Genomic DNA, 17,084 nt, shown 5'->3' with positions numbered 1-17,084 from the left:
TTTATCCTTCAGCTTTATTCATTCTGCATTTCACGGTCTGGGAGAGTGACTTATTGCATGGCCACTTGCTTACGCTGCACTTCCCAAAAAACATGGGTTTGTTCAGTGATTTTAATTAAAAAAAGATAAGAGTGAGCTAGTGGAAGAGTGGCTCTCACATATTTAATTGATCAGTTTCAACCGCTGCTTTAAAAACACCTGTGCACGTGCAGAGGAAAAGGTGGAAAGACCAATATTGTGCGGCCGTTGTTGGGTCGCTGCAGGCTGAGGGGAATTGAGCGTGCAGAGCAGCAGTGTCTCTCTCTGGCTGCCCTCAGGGACAGTAGGGGATAATAGTGTGTGTGATATACTCTTCTGCGCAATCTGGATAAACACTATCGAGGCCACTGGAGAGTAAATCTAGCACTGACATCTTCACACACTTTCATACTGATAGTCCACCTTAAACGGACACACACTCACTCTACATCCTGGAAAAACAAAACTCTCATTACATCAACTGTGAACTGATATTTAAAACGTTGGCACCTTTAAGAGTGACATGTTTTACGCCATAGTTAACCATAATTTACACTCTAACATCTGAAATATTGATTATTGCTCCCTTATGTCTGCAGCAGTTCATAACGGTGCATCTGATGAGAGCAGAATCATCATTCCCAGATTAGATACTGAAGATAAAAATCAATACTATGACAAATTCCAGTTTGCATTGCTGTTGGCAGGAGCTCCACTACTAGTATGCACACCAAGTATCGATCCATTTAGCTGCCGTATGATGTATTTAATACACGTATCTGTATAAAAGTGACCTATATAAGAGCAATTGGAGTCATACCTTGGATACTTCTACTACTACATGTGGAACAGTGTGTGAGTGTGTAGAAGTGCTGATGAATTATGAGACACAATAAAACATCCAGTTGGAATCAAAGTCAGAAAAAAAAAAATCAAAACATTTATTGGGCATAAATATATTATATATACGCTACCGATACAGTTACGTCTTACATACATAGGGTAGTATTTGCAAAAATCTATACATTAAAATTGATATGGCAGTTTCTTTTATATAATGCATATGAAATTGTCTAACATTTACAATACAAGAAGAAATGCATGAATTTCTTTTCTTTCTTTCTTTTTTTTTTCAATTCGTAGACCATGACAACATTGGAATGTTTGTTTTTAAATCGTGAGGTAAAAATATGTTTCTTTTTTTTGTCTCGCTTAAAAAATAGTTAAATACCTGTGAGTCTCTGTGTGTTTGTCAAATCGCCAAATTCTCAGTCAAAATCTCTACTTACTGTAAAACGTACAAAAACAGAACAAAAAAAAAAAAAAATTAAAAGAAGAAAATAAACTGATCAGAAGGCACAGACGTGGGGTTGCTGGGCAAACAAACTGTCTCTTGTTCTTGACATACCCGCCAAATGTGCAGGACCTGCAGGGTGGGTTGGTGGGGGGGGGTGGGTTGGGGGTGGGGGCGGGGTGTCTATAAAATCACCAGCATTTTGAAAATAAAACAAAAACAACAAAGCACATAAACGGGAGTACCCTGCCCACAAACGCACGGCCTTTCAGCTAACACAGTGTTAACCTCGGACTGTACAACACTAACACGACTGGCCTGAGCTCGGCCAAGCACGAGGCGGACCTCTGCTCTCCCGCTGGGGCATTAAGGCTTGAAAAGGGGGGATAAGAGGGCTGTGGGTGGGCAACATAACATCAGGGCTTTACGGACAGGACACCTCACACGTCACCTGTCGACTGCAATGCAACAGGCCAGGTAGACACCGCGAGCACGTCCGAGAGAGGCCCCGTGCTCCCTCTGAACTGTACTTCCTTTGTTGCCGTAGTTTGCGTTCCACAGGGAGCAGAACTGTGCTCCAGTAATGCCAATGTCACAGTGACGCCAACGACAGGATAATGCCAATGAATGTAACAGACGGCGTTGGCAGTAGTGTTTGGAACAGAGCGATGGACCTCATGTCTCCTCTCGCTCGTATTAACCTCATCAAGACTAATGCTCGGCATAAAAAAAGTGCTTCAACTCTGTTAGTCATAATGTATTACCATCTCATTCTATAGCTCTATAGATATCTCTGTATATCATCTCTTAGCAAAATACTGGATACAAAATACTCACTACTGCTATACCAGCACTAGCCTGAACAAGGAATCGTCAATATTATTATTGTCATCATCTGCCTGAAATCATCGTATGATTGTTTTTGCCTTTTTTTTATTTTTAACCTTTCTGTGTGAAATCAGGTTGTGTTACTCTCCTCCAAAAGGGGCTACACATTTCAAAATGGCACATTTTGCTTTACAAAATAGTAAAAGATAATATGAAAAGAAGCATAATCACAGATCAAGTTAATGTTTTTTTTTTTCCTTTTGAAAGAATAATAATAACAATAATAATAATCGTAATGCTGTGTCGTTACTGAAGAACATCACAGAACCCTTTAGACGACTGCGAACGCAACATCTAGTGGACACGAGAAGCCTGCGCTTTGGCAATAAAACAGTAAAGAGATATCAGAAGCTTCATTATAACACTAATCAGATAAAAAAAAAAAAAAAAAAAAAGCCAAAGGCAGCAACATTTATCCCAATACAGATGACTCGACCCTAAGGCCCGGCTTTGCTACATGTCTCTCTAAGCATTACAAGAACTGCTCGGCTGTGCACGGCCGAAACAGGAGATGAAAAACAACAAAACACAAAGGCATTTGGTTACATGTTTGAAACGGCAACGATAACTGCGATGCATGGACTGATGAGCTACAGGTTCCCAACAGCTGTAAGAGAAATACTTAAAGGGTTACTGAGATAAGGAATGCTGGCCTTAATCATACAATCTAACATACATCCATTTAAAAAAAAAAAAAAAAAAAAAAAAAAAAAAAAAAAACATGCTACAAGGAAAAAAATTAGTATATAACTACACTTGTCTCTTAATCTTTAAACAATAAATAAATGAAGATTGCACTGTAATTGGCATGTAAAGTACTGTATGCAAATATATAGTATAAATAAAACCTAGAAAAGAACTCTACCTTAACTTTCCCATCAACTTTGGCAAAGGTATTTTGAGCTAGTAAACCACTTTGCTTACTGACACACAGGAGCAAGGCACAGCATAGACAGAGGACAAGATACAGCATCAAAAAAAAAAAAAAAAAAAAAAGTTAAAAGAGGGGGAGGAAGACAGAAAGAAACGGAGGAAGAGAGGCTGTTATGATGACGATGATGACAGCGATGGGGGTGACAGGATTAGATCTCCCCTCTGTAAGGCCTTATCCCTGAGGTACGTTACAGGCTGCCAATCAGAGCTGAGCGGCGGGGCTAAACTATCGCTCCGCCCCTCCTCCGTACCCCCCCCTTTCCCACCCAATTCTTCTCCCCCCACATCCAACCTGACAAAAAGTAGACGTGTCACACATTAATCACACAGGTCAGGGTGACTTCTTTGGATCATCAGGGTATGTATTGGGCTGTACCTTGGCTTGGGTTTTTTGGGTTGGGACGAAGGGGGTTCAAGGAGTCAGGCGGGAGGTCAGGGGGTGTTACATGTGTCAGAATGCCCTGTTCAGTTGAGTTGTGTTCTGTCAAAGGCTTGTTTGGTTAGTGAACATTATTTCAAATCCCCAGAGAACATGTCCGTCTGAGGAGAGACCACAGCTACTGCTCTGATTACATGTCAATAAAGCACCTTTTAATAGAGAGAGAGAGAGAGAGAGAGAGAGAGAGAGAGAGAGGGGGGGGGGGGGGGGGGGGGGGGATAGAGGGATGGGATGGATCGAAAGCAAGAGAGGAGCAGCCAGAGCAAAAGGTAATTACAGATAATTATGGGCTGGAGAGGAGAAAAGAGGAGAAGAGTCTTCAGAAGTATCGATTCACAGACTAGGTGGAAGGAGAAACTACAGCTTCAGCGTTGCTCTGGCTGGCGGCTGGCGGCTAAATTTCAGGGGGGTAAAGCTCAAGCTAACTCCTAATGGCTTTCCTGGTTAACACACACAGCTCTGAGAAGGGCGGCTAGCTGGCAGGCTGTTAGCACCTCTGGGTCTTCGACGCTACGGGCATATCGCTACTAAAGCTACAGATACATAGGCTGGAGCAATGGTACTTGAGATGGTATGGAAGGCCTGACCGAGGGTCAATCCAACGCTCAGCCCGGCCCTTTCCAGGTAAGTTGCAGCCAATCGCGATCCTGTCCCAGCTTCCTAAACGCTAAAGCCAGTTTATGCCCAACGTTCCAACACCTGCAAGGCTTCATATTCTGATCCAAGACCAGTGTTTAAGGAAACCTTCAACCGTTCGCACAAGCTGCAGAACAGACCTCAGAGCTGCTGTTTGTGAGCACCTAGAGTCGACTCCTCCCTATTTCACACTGTAGTTCAGACCTTACGTTGCCATCACTTATATTACATCACTTCTATAGCATATCATATATATTTGTTTTATATATATATATCTATATATATAGATATATATATATCTATATATAGTGTGTATATATATTAGATTACTGTTTTTCCATTCTTTCTTAGATATAATAAAATCACAGGATAGCAGCATCTTACACCACACATGGATTGCATCACTTTGGTAGCTGAATGAGTGAGTGATTGAATGTTACAAGCTGAGCAGATACGTGATTGGAGGAAATGTGTGTTTCTCACCGTCACTGCATCAGTGTAATTGTACGTGTGTGCATGTACGTGTATGTAAATGTGTATATGTGTGAGCGCGTTGTGTCTTTGTGTGTGAGAGCAGGTGCAGATTGCATGAACTGACCGACAGCCTGTAGAGTAGTAACAAACTGAATAATAAGGTATGAACGGCTAAAGCTTTGAAGGCCTACATTGGAATATGGCTGAAATGAATAACGACTGCAACAAAAACAAAAAAAGGCAAAATTACACATTGAAAAACAAACAGACAAAAAAAAAAAAGTAAGGCAATGACCGTCAAGAAATATACACGTTCTCTAATCGAATATGTTTTAAAAAGATACAAAATAAAAACATGCAAGTCAGTCTGAGGAGCAACTGCTTCGCTCACAGCTATTTTAAGGCTTGATTATCAGTTTTCTTTCCCAACCGAGGTGCAGCTAAGACAAGGCTTCCCTCGACAGAAATCCTTAACAAATGAGACAGACGATGGTACAAAGACAGCAGAGGTACAGAGAGAAATGAGACCAAACTGAGTGAAGGCAGAAGACGACAGGACCGAGGTGAGGAAAGCCAGAGCTGATACTGACTAAAAAAAACAAACATACATACATACATAGCCTTAGAAGTATATCTCAAGTGTTTGTTTTGATTTCATTCGGTTCTTTCATAGACTCTGTGATTTTTGCTTTCTCTTTCTATCCTATATTTAAATTCCCTCACTTCATGAAGAAGTACTGTAGCAAGCAGGCGATGAGGATGGAGAAGCCCGCGAACACGCACACGATGAGCGCGGCGAAGCGCTCGTCGCTGGAGATCAGGCCGGCCCCTTTGCCCGTGTCCACGGCGCACAGCTCTCCGGGTGACGCCGTCTCCTGGCGGCGCAGCGTGAACAAGGAGGAGGGGCTCAGGGGTCCGCACAGCTCCTGGCACGTGTCCTGGCAGCGGCGGCAGGCGCCCACGCGGAAGCGATAGTCTGTGTTGCCCTGGAGGCCAGAGATTTGGAACACGCCCTCCTCTCCCTTAAAAACCTGCGAGGGGAGAGAGAGACGGGACAGAAGAGAGTTTTAAGTTCCTCTTCTGGCGTTGATTCGACCCCTGAAAACTCATCTCTGTTCATCAAAATTACATATTCAGACGTTTTTTTCCATGAAAGAAAATCCCCTCGTGCCTTGAAATGGGTTACATGTAGCTCTACGCTCTGATTCCCCGAAACGCGAAGCCAGTCGGCGTTACTGAAGGCGGAGTGAGTGAGATGAGTTGGCGTTGTGTTGGAAAAGAGACCTGCATGTGTGCTTCGACCACAGTGAAATATGGCTGCTTGTGTTTGTCGTGTGGTCACCGTGAAGCTGACCACAGGCGCCCGTTAACAAAGGGAACCGGATCAAGGATCATCATGGCGGTACACATGTGGCACCGCGCCCTCCCCCAGAGCATCCCGAGCGAGTCCTGGTTTCATCGAATGTGTTAAATGTTCGCAGCACCTTGCCGACCTTGTGCCTCTTCCAATGAAATCTGAGCAGCTATTGTCAGCGACCTGCGGCAGAGCTGCTCAGAGTTTATCTGCTGTAAATGCAGGATAATAAATAAAGAAAGTTAACTCGTCTTCTGTGAACTCCATTTTTCCATTATGAAGGAGTAACATGCTTTCAGGCTTTGGGACGTGCAAATAAGCTTCACCTGAAAACTGCTTCACACGATCAGAGGTTGCAGATTTGAGTATATAAATAAATAAAACCTGTCAGGAGACAAAAAGTCACAGGTGTGTATCCTGTAACAGCCAGCGCGCCCTGTTCAAACGTCCTTGGGTAAGACAATGAAGCCATACTTTTCTCATTTCTTACATAACTTTGTACATAACTCCCGAGACTGTCTCATAAAACAAAAATCATATCAGAACGCAATGACAGCTCAAGGATGGAGTATCAATTTTAATCTCTTGACAGGTCAAGTTATTGTTCATTTTGGAGGAGAAGAAGCAGAAGGCGGCTGCTGCTGCCGCCGAGCTTCAGGAAGAAAGGCTGACAGGCAGGAGTGTGAATACCTGATCGGTTTATCAGCAGAGGCAGATGATGGTTCCCGAATTCAATGAAAAGCCTGTTTGTCTGGTGAGACACTTGAGGTCACATAATTTCCTGCTGATTAAACTGAGATGCTGCTCACTGGCTCTGCTCCACATGGACATAAGTTTAATCAAGAAACAATAACTCTCAAATTTAACAGTCAAGAGTCTTCGAGTTTCGCTTGATCCTACGTCGTCTTTAATCAGCACATTAAAGAACCAAACATATCTAAAATCCTGTCTTCATGGTCTGATGAAGACCATCCAGACTTGGTGTGAAAGGCTCCTTTTGGGTCAGTCTGAATCGAGGATACGGTGTCGTATGCGTATGCAGATTGTAAAGCCCGTTGAGGCGAATTTGTTATTTTGAGCAATGTAAACAAAGCTCATAGAGCTCAGCGCTTGGCTCGAGCTGTAGCTGATCAGGAGCAGCGATGAAGTCTGTGTTTTACAAAACGACACCCTGATTTTTAGCTTCAGCCTTCATGAATGAAGTTGAGCACAGACCCAAGGAGAGGAAAGCGTACAGACATCGGACAGGCAGCTCCACAGATCTGTACTGACAGCTGATGTGTGCACACATAACGAGCAAATACGCATCGCACATCCCGACGTGCACACACACACACAGCTGCAGGTTCGCCCGCCAGCGAGCGTCAGCAGTTCTTCCCTCCAAGCGTTCAGTAATTCAATAACAGGGAGTAAAACGGCCCTGAAGACAAACGTCTTTCTATCTGCCGTCTACGAGTCCGCTCATCGCTCCAGCTGCCAGCCGCCCGATCCCATATTTCCGAGAGCAGCCAGAAAATGTTTTCACTTGTTTCTGTGTTGTGATTCTCATTAAAATCCTCCAATAGCATTCAATAAATTCTGCCGGCTCTGCAGATTCAGGAAGCAGTGCGAGGACGACCCGAGCAGATAGTGAGTGTGAAACAGCGTCTTTGTGTGTCTCGTTGTTCTGTGTGCACATTTGGTGGTTGAGTGCTCTGTAATACGTTCTCCATCAACCCAAAATTCATTTTACATCTCCTCAGGCAGATTAGAAGATATCCTCGCAGCAGTCGTACACACTTCCTCAAAAATATGAATGAACCAAAAACTACCCTCATATGACCTGTGTGTGTTAGAGTGTGCGAGACTAACCTGTTTGTATTCTGACTCGCGTCCCACCAGCACCTGCAGCACGTAGCTCACAGGGTCTCCCCTCATTGGTGGGATAGTCTCCCATGTGATCTCACACACGTTCCCCTCCAGCTGGTGCACTCTGGGCGCTGTAGGAATACGTGGCATCAAAACAGCATTTCAGTCACACGACAGGATTTCATACGTAGGAGAGTAACACAACCAATCAAAAATCAATTCAGTGTCTCCCAAAAACAGAAAGAAGCACGGAAACAGATGAGGTCATTATCATTATACTATAATAACAGCTACTCCTAACCACTTATTTAGTAGTAGACAGTAACATCCACCGCCCTCCTTCAGTCTAATGCTTCATATGAGCAGCAGTCTTTAGAGTAACTGATGCTTGTTTAGCAAAGCAATAATATCCTTGAAGCATAATGTAATTTTATAATGGACATAACAACACAAACAATTTTGAGTGCACTAATTGCTGTGCTAAACATACGTCGTGCTGAACTGTGACCAGGACTGATTCATTGATTTGCCTCGACTCTTGCTGCTCTTTGTTGTTCTGGATCCTCAGAGAACCTTTCGGAGAGCGCACATGCGTTCGCAGTTTTACGGACGCTGTTTGGCCACTTAAAGCTGTTATTCTCATTTTTTGCGGACATGTCGCTGCTGTGCTGCACATTCACAGTCATACCCATAATACTTTGCGGTTAAATCACCTGAGAGGACACCCTTTGGTGTGATTATTGTAGCTATAATAAGCCGCCGCCTCTCAGTTTACCACAAAGAGCAGATTCTGGAGGCAATAATCAAACAAGGCTGCAGCAGCATCCCTTCTCTGACAGCCAAACAGAAGTAAATGTCTTTTTTTGGCCTGTATCACCACTTCTGGACTGTAATTTATGCAACAGTTTGTGAAGTTTCAGCAACTTGCTGTTTGCATGTCTCCGCAAGCTAAGACGCTTCTTCGTTTCTTACAAAGAAAGGACGTAAAAACAGATTTTTACGAACAGCTTCTGCAACCAAACCCTGCAGCAGTGACATCAGCCTCTCACTTCTCACCATGCTACGAAACACAGACAAACACACACCTTTTCTCAGTCACTTTACCTTTGAGGGCTGGGGGTACAGACTTGGTGGTGCAGAAGGTGTGTGTGTCAGAGAAAGGACCCTCCCCAGCGTCACTGATGGCCTGTATTCTGAAGCTGAAGCTGCTGGACTCGGTCAATCGCTGGACCTTGTAGGTGTGGCTGGGGCCGCGGTAGATGGTCACAAACCTGGGCGGAGAACAGAACCAAGAGGGACAATGAGCCGCAAATCTAGAAGGAGGAATCCGTTGAAGGGTGAAGGAGAGGACGTCAGGAAGAAAGAGTGAGTCAAAGATTAAGGAGAAGGTGAGAGAACGAGTGATGGTGGCATGAACAGATTAAAGGAAGGGAGATGTGGTGATGAGGACAGAGTGAGAGCAGTGAGGGATGAAGCATCCACACGACCTGCACTTATCACTAAACTTTTGGGACCATGTTCAGGATTGAATATTCATGGACCTTCAAGACGTTACAAGTTAACTATGCTTACTGTCAGTTCTTATACATGCATGACTTTTTTTTATCTCGTTACTTCAAATATCGCTCTGCGTTTGATCACTGAAGGGCTTATTCACCGCTCACCGGCCAACAACTCTGAAGGCTGCATCAGCATAGGTTTAGCTCATGGCGCCTTGAAGCGGGATTGTCTAGGGACATAAGTAGCTGAGACCTTGAGAGGAAACAGCGATGCTGTCGAGAAGAGAGGAGAGTGCATTTAAACAAAGATAGCGGTGATTTATAAACACGCAGGACGAATACTGACAGGCCATAGTCGCAAATCTGATGAAAACGAGCACCAGGAAAAGTTTCTGGCTGGCTAGATGGACAGATTGATAGACTGAAGGAGAGGTGATAAGTGAAAGGATGAGCGAGTCAGGGAGAAAAGGGAATTTGAGCTGAAAAGGGGTTATTTATCTCCGCTATCAGCTTTTCAGCACAATAAGGTAAAAGTCTGAGAAATGAAGTTAGAGAGAGAGAGAAACACAGAGGTGACGGGGGCAAGTGGGAAGATAGGAGGCAGCGACCAGGGAAGGAAGTCAGGGGAGGATATGAAGGAGAGGAGAAGCAGAGGGGGAGGAAAAGAGAGGTGACTGGTAATTATAAGAGGGGAGACAATGATGGAGGATCTGCTGTAAGAGGACAGAGAAGAGAGAGTGAGCGAGAGAGAGGTCACGGTTTAGTAGAAGGCCATAACTCCACATGAGCTCTTTATGCAGCTGCACTACAGAGAAGTGATGTGTTTCTGCGGCTGATATACGATGTTGTTAATCGCCTGCCTCACCTCCAGGCCTTAAAGTTAACACAGACGCCCAGCGCTGCTAGAATTAGTCCAGCGGCTGCAATGCAAACGCTGCGAGGATCCCAGCCTCCTCTTGTTTACTCTCAGCTAACAACCACATGTCTAAGAAGTGAGTAATTTTATGTATATGTAGTAAATACAGCGACTTTCCATTATCATAAGTTTCCCTCATCGAAGCAATTAACACTCAGTGAAGAGCAGACAATAAAGACACACACACACACACACACACACACTCAGGCCACAGTTAATGAGATGAACTGCACCTTTGGTTGAGGGCCAAACAGCTGACCAATTAACCACAACATGGAGCAGAGAAAGAGAGGCTGGAAGCAGACGAGCAAGGGCGTGTCATCGCTCTGACTGCTGCCATACTTGTTTTTCTGTGCTCATTCACTGGAAGGCTGATACGTGACTTTACTTCTTACTGATATCATAAAACAGATTCTTATTTATTTCATTTGCCCGTCAGGTTTGCCTATTGTGCTGTAAAAAGCAGGCATCTTAAAAACTATTTCATGGAGCCCAAAATCGTTCATCACACAGAAAAGCTTCCGTTCTGTGGCGTAACATTATCAAACATCTCACTCTGATACAGAAACTTTGAGCAAATGTTACGAGGACAGATCTTTTTCAGCCGTCAGGAGGTTTAGCAGTGCACACAAAGTTCAGTCATAACTTTATCCAGTTAATGTTGATTAGCAATACACAGAAATGACCAAATTAAATGCACATAGTTGTCCTTAAGGATGAAATCATCCTCAAATGTGTGCATTGTAAATATTGTAAATTTGTTATCGGTGAAGCAAACATGGTTTTCATCTAAACGTATATTCGGAAATCGATGGTGGTGTAAAAAAAAAACAAACATCTTTTTGAGGTTACAATCAGGCGTGAGGTCTCCTGTAGACTGAGGTCAAGGCAAAGATTAGCCTAATAAACAACTCTTTAGGTTTTGCTAGCTTATCCAAAAGGAGTCCCCTGCTCTCATTCAACGTCCCGCCCCCAGCAGTCTCTGATTGGTTACATGCCATGAGTACGAGCCTATCCAGGCAGAGAGGAGCGCATGCACAGAGTGGAGCAGAGCTGAAGAGCTTCTCTCCTCATGAAATCCAGGTGTCGCCAGCGTTTGATGGACGAAAAGATGGAAGAATTGAATTTAAGAAGACAGACAAAGCGATGGACGGATGAGTGAGCAATTGTTATGAATGACAGAGCTTTGCCCCGATGGCCTGGTCTTCCACCTGCATTCGTCTTTGACTCCACTCCCGATACCCCTGCCAGAGGGTATTCTGCCTAATACAGATGAGGAGGAAGTGAAATGAGAGAAATCATTCAGCTTGAAGGGCAACAACAGGGTGAGGAAAACAAGTGAAGATGAAAAGAAGTGTAAACTGAGACACGAATGGGAAAAATTAACCTGTGGGACAAGGAATGGAGAAGGAGAAGATTCAGAAGTGTGAATGTGAGAAAACAGCTTTGTTTATCATCGTACACACCCGCAAAGACGTGGCTGGACGGGGGGGAGAAAAGCAAAGAGGGTAAAAGATGGGGAGGGCACTCATGAAAGGGGGACACACATTTGTCCAGAGGTCCCCCAGAGGTGAAGTCCCCCTTCTAACAACAAAATGAGATGAATACATATGAATTAGATCAGGCAGAGACGGTGAGAGACGGGCCCGGGGACAGCCAAAGTCAAAAACATCACTGGACAGTAATGCTATTTGGCTAAAAAAATGACACTGATGGAATTTATTGGCAAAATCTGAAATTATATTAGCAGAAACTGCAGCTGGCTATTCAATATGTTTGTTTACGGAGCTAAATATTTTCAACACTGCCCTTCCAGTCTCCCTCCATGCATCATGATTAGCAATGACGCGCCCATCAATTCATCCTAATAGAGCGTGATGAGGAAGACCAGGCAGGAGAGGAGGAGCGAAGGAGGAAGAGCCCAGCAAGCCAGCCGAGTCCGTTCATCCCTTCATGGTAGCTGTCAGCGCACACACGCACACGCATACACACACGCACGCCGTTCAAAAAACGATGGTGCATCGCTAATGCGGCCGCTAACACACCCAAACGGCCTGTCGCGCCCACCAGGAGCTGCACAGCAAAGGCGGCTCGGCTGCATCACTCAGGAATTACACACCGCCACTGATTGAGTCAGACACAGAGTTTATGGAAAGTTTCCTCCTGGTGGAAATGATGGAGGTGAAGAGGAGAGAGGAGAAGCTGCTGTAGTTCATCTGCATTACGGACACAGCACCGACTAACTGACCTGCACCTCTATCGGACCACATTCAGCTTTAACTTCAGTCAGAGCTGCATTTCATCTCTATTTGAATCTATTTTTTTAATCTAGTACAGTAGTTTCTATGTCCATGTGTAATAATTTTTAAAAAATGTTTTTCTTCCCTTCCTCAGGTCAGATGTTTCATGATTTTCAGTGCTCTATCTATTTATCTATGAATGCTAAAAATCCACCAAGGTCTTTCCTCCTCATGTACTAAAACGTATATATTATGTGACCATAAACAAATCCCTAAACAGCCGCCGCTCTCAACCTCAGATGCTTCCATGAACCCTTCACCCCGATCTTCACGCATGTTCGAGTATAAAATCTTTGAATATGATTATGACCTGAAAAAAATCAGCTGCAATTCATTAAAATGTGCACATTTTTAACTGGGACTGCAAAATTCCTACTCAAACTTTGTGACGAACGTACAGAAATGTGGAAAAACATCATCCCTGCTGAGAGGATAACAAGCCTTAATTCACACCCACTCCCCAGAGAGCAGGAAGGGACGCGTGTGGACTCGAAAAGGCCGAGGGTTAAAGTAGGACAGGCTAACGATAAATCAGTCACCAATTTAAGGCTATTCTTGGATCAAATGAAAGCTAGCATGGGGCACAAACAGACCCTGGCCCCCCTCTCCTCTAAAATTCAATGACAAAAGCCACTCAAATTGTTTTCAGTGTTATTACAAAGTCCAAGGAAAAAATAGACACAAGTGCATTATTTATGCGCTGCTAAACAGAGTTTCAGGCATGTAATGATTTTATAACAAGAAACGGAGCGGGACTGAAAACTGGACGCATCGAGAATTTAACTGAAAGAACGTCAGATAAGCTTCTTCTTCTTCTTCTTCTTCTTCTGTCGCACTTGCTCACGTGTGCAGGTTGAAACCGACACAGGTGTGATTCTCAAAATGCCATCTCACCCAAACATGCTGCACGCAGACGTGTGCGTGCACACACGAGCGCACCCGAGCGTGGTCGCAGAGACACAAACACACACAGCCGAGCATACTGCGGCGCTAATCACTGCGCCAACTGGATATGGGTAAATAAAACTGTCTAAACCGTGAAAGCTGTTTTCATTTGGCCAGCAGGGAGTGTGTTGGTGCCTACGTGTGTCGCCTGTGTGTGTGTGTGTGTGTGTGTGTGTGTGTGTGTCGGAGAGGTTAGCAGATCTAGCCTGCCAGATAGCGCCCCATCTGTTGCCTGCTGCACTCTGGACCATTCCAGGGGCGCCGAGGTGCCAACGCGATGCCAGCCAAGCCTTAACTCAAACACTGCTAGCCGGGCCAAGCAGAATGCTAGCGGGCCGGACGGGGGGGGGGGGCAATCTGACAGGTGGGCCGGCAGATAAAAGTGGCTCCTCGCTGCTTTTCACTTCAGTCTTCTTTGCCCTCTCTTATTCCAACCTTTGCTCTTCCTCCTTAGATGTATTCAAGACTCTGTAACATTAGCAAAAATGTCCTCTTTCCAATTAAACTCCCCGCCAGCGGTCATGTTCTGTCCCTCCCCCCCTCCTCAGCCTGCTAATTCTCGGACTCCCTGTTTCTCTCTTTGTCACTCCTGCCTCACCAGTCAGTTAAATAGAGACTTGATTGTCGGAGGCTGTATCCCGGCTGGCTCCAGATGCCCTCAACGTGACTACTCACTGGTACATCTGGTTACTGCGTACACAGAAAAAAGCCCAGCGCGCGAGTGTCTGTGGTTTGTGTGTAGTATTGACCTTCGGAGTCCTGATTTGCTGTATTGACGAGCTGTGGGTTGACGAGTCTGAGAAATGTGGTGCGCAGCGTGGCTGAGAGGTCTAGAGAGCACATCCTCTGAGAGGAACATCACAGTTTTAATCCCCGCTCATAGCTGAGGCTCCGTATGAGAAATACTCTAATCCCGTGTACAGCATTGATGAGTGCCTCTTTTGTTCAAAAACATCAAGAAACCCGAGAAAAAAATCTTTTAGAACAGTTAAAATTCATGTAAAAAATTAAAAAGTGCAGTTACCGACTCTTCATTCACATGCAAAGCTCATTAAAACAGATCACAGTTGTATTGTATTGTATTATATGTGACTTTGCGTGCATTTACTATGTTTTGGTGTGAGTATTTTGATATTAGAAAAAATATTGAATTCATATTAAAGTACTGATTTCAAGCATAATGCTCATCCAAGTGCAGCTTGTTGTCGTCTTGGGGCTTTCTCCATGTTCTGAATTGTGAAGGCAGCTGTTAGCAGAAGGTTTGCAGGGGCTGCATGCACACAGCATACGATGGGGTGCACAGTCTGAACAGAACTTGTGCTTCTTGTTCTCTTCCTTCAATGTATAAAAGTGAGCTTTAACTGTCTTTTCTTAACCCCCGAACATCTGGAATCCAGTGAGCTGGACCCCAGCGATGTAAGAGCGGTGTGTGTACTCCACCTGTGGTTCTTGTCCTCCATCTGTAGCGTGTAGACCATGTCATCGACTAGCAGGGCGCGAGTGTGCGTGTTGCTGGCGTTCTCGCCCCACTTCAGCTTCAGGCTCTGAGGGCCCGCCGCCGCGCATTCCAGGGGGGGTGGGGCCGGAGGGAGGGGGCGTGTCCTCGCCAGCAGGGGTGGACTCAGGGGACTGGAGCCGATGGCGTTCACCGCCTGGATTTGCACGCTGCGGGGGCATGACGAGAGGGAGAGAGACAGATTACGATTTGTTTGTTACAGACTGTTACACTGTGAAACATTTACTGATCGGATAGCGATAATGTCTTTAGAATTGGTGTTGACGTAACACGGAGACCACTGTTTGAATCGAGTTTGCAGGGATTAAGTTCACGAGCCAAGAGAACATAAATGGTGGGTGTACACTATGTTACCTTGTTTGTACTCTGTGTGTTTGCAGACCTATTTGTCTAATGGTGGAGTAATTTTCGGAGAAGAGGCTGACCTGGTGTGTTAGCTTTGACCTTGGATGTGTCCCATTACAATTCAACGTACTCTGCACACTTAAATGAGTCAGACTTCCTGGCCTACTTTTTATCCTGTGGTACGGCGGTACGGGAGAAAAGATAAATCACTGCTGCAGATTATTTTACAAGATTTTTAGTCTCCAAGCAACAGAAAGTGTCTTCCTTGTTGTCCGATCCAAACAGCCAATCTTGAGGTGTAAGAGCGTCCACTGTCTGACATTTACAGTCAATGCAGATTATCTGCACCTGTAACCTTTCATTATAATTCATGCAGCTGAGTGAAGGCAGAGGAGAAGGGGCAACATTCATCCATCCACTGGGTAATTAAGCATATGGATAAAAGGAGGAAGAGAATGAAAGATAAGGCAGCTTGGCCTTTGATGGTGAGGGATTACATTCAGCCATGTGGGGATTTACATATCAAAGCTCAAAATAGATTACGTTCCGGCTTCGCAGCACTTTGTTTCATCATGAAATGAGGAAAAATAAGAGAAAAGGTGATTTTTTTGGAAAAAAAAAAAAAAAAAGGTCATCAGCGGTCGCTGCACAACCACAAGGCTTCAACTACCTTCCTGCAAATATATGTATTTCAGTGACAGTAACTCACTTACTCCATTCAATATGTGACATTTTGAGATTTTCCTGTCAGTTTAAATGTGCACTTTCTTAGCAGCACTGCTTTAGTGAATCATTCAGTTATGTCTGAATGTGGCAATTATCCTCTTAATATGTCTCCACAGACTTAAACCTTTAACAGTATTAATGGACTGTGATGACATTAAGAGAAGGTGCTGATGGAAGGCAGTGAAACCGATGGGGGAAAAAAACAATCTCCGCCGCCAGTGTTTGTTTTTAAGCTGCTGGACACCAAAAGGTTACGAAGCTTTCAATAAAAACATGAACTGCAAGCAGAAAACATGTGGTTTAGGTCTGCTAATATAACTTTTCTTAACGTGCTAAATGTAAAAAAAAAAAAAAAAAAAAAACATTCAAATGACTATTTGAGCAGACAGAGGACAAGAAAACCTCCTGAAATCAAAACATTATCTATCAACAATAACCTCAGAATGAAGACATTTCAAACCTGGACTAAAGCACACACAGCACCCCCCCCCCCCCCCCCCCCCCCCACACACACACACACACACACACATACACACACAGCCGCCCCACTCCGACAGAGCAAACAACATCAGCTGTGGCCCTTCACAAAGCACAAATAAAATCGGAATAATACCACTTCAAGTACCCCACTGCTGTAAATAACAACCAGAATTACCATCATTGGTGCGCACGCACGCACATATATCCGCATGCGTGTGCACGAGCACACACATGCACAGTGTTCTGCCTCAGTGGAAGCCATTATGCAACAGAGCAGAGTGACACTGGGACAAAAACAAGCTCAGAATGAAAACAATGGTGTACGATCGCTCCGGCTCTTCACATGTCGCCTACCCTGGACACCCTCCTTTTTTCTCCCCCAATTCAAAGAACTCACTACACGGTCACTTGCACACACACACACATGCACACACACACACACACACACACACACACACACACACACACACAGG

The 17,084-nt window shown here is 44.5% G+C and overlaps 1 protein-coding gene across 3 annotated transcripts in view; it reads right to left on the bottom strand.

Annotated features, from left to right (window-relative positions):
• Positions 1-969: 969 nt before the first annotated feature.
• Positions 970-17,084, bottom strand: part of fndc3ba (fibronectin type III domain containing 3Ba) — a 93,030-nt gene continuing 76,915 nt past the window's right edge. For all 3 annotated transcript variants that reach the window (XM_076748661.1, XM_076748662.1, XM_076748663.1), the window contains 4 exons: positions 14,985-15,209; positions 8,989-9,155; positions 7,888-8,015; positions 970-5,713 (listed from right to left, as the gene is read on the bottom strand). In XM_076748661.1, the coding sequence (XP_076604776.1) occupies positions 5,402-5,713; positions 7,888-8,015; positions 8,989-9,155; positions 14,985-15,209 (832 nt within the window). In that variant the 3' untranslated portion in view covers positions 970-5,401. The remainder of the gene's footprint in view (positions 5,714-7,887; positions 8,016-8,988; positions 9,156-14,984; positions 15,210-17,084) is intronic.

Source organism: Chaetodon auriga, chromosome 14 (assembly GCF_051107435.1).
Source record: "Chaetodon auriga isolate fChaAug3 chromosome 14, fChaAug3.hap1, whole genome shotgun sequence".
NCBI classification, from domain to species: domain Eukaryota; kingdom Metazoa; phylum Chordata; class Actinopteri; order Chaetodontiformes; family Chaetodontidae; genus Chaetodon; species Chaetodon auriga.
The sequence above is the reverse complement of the archived record's forward strand: the minus strand, read 5'-3'. Positions and strand labels throughout refer to the sequence as shown.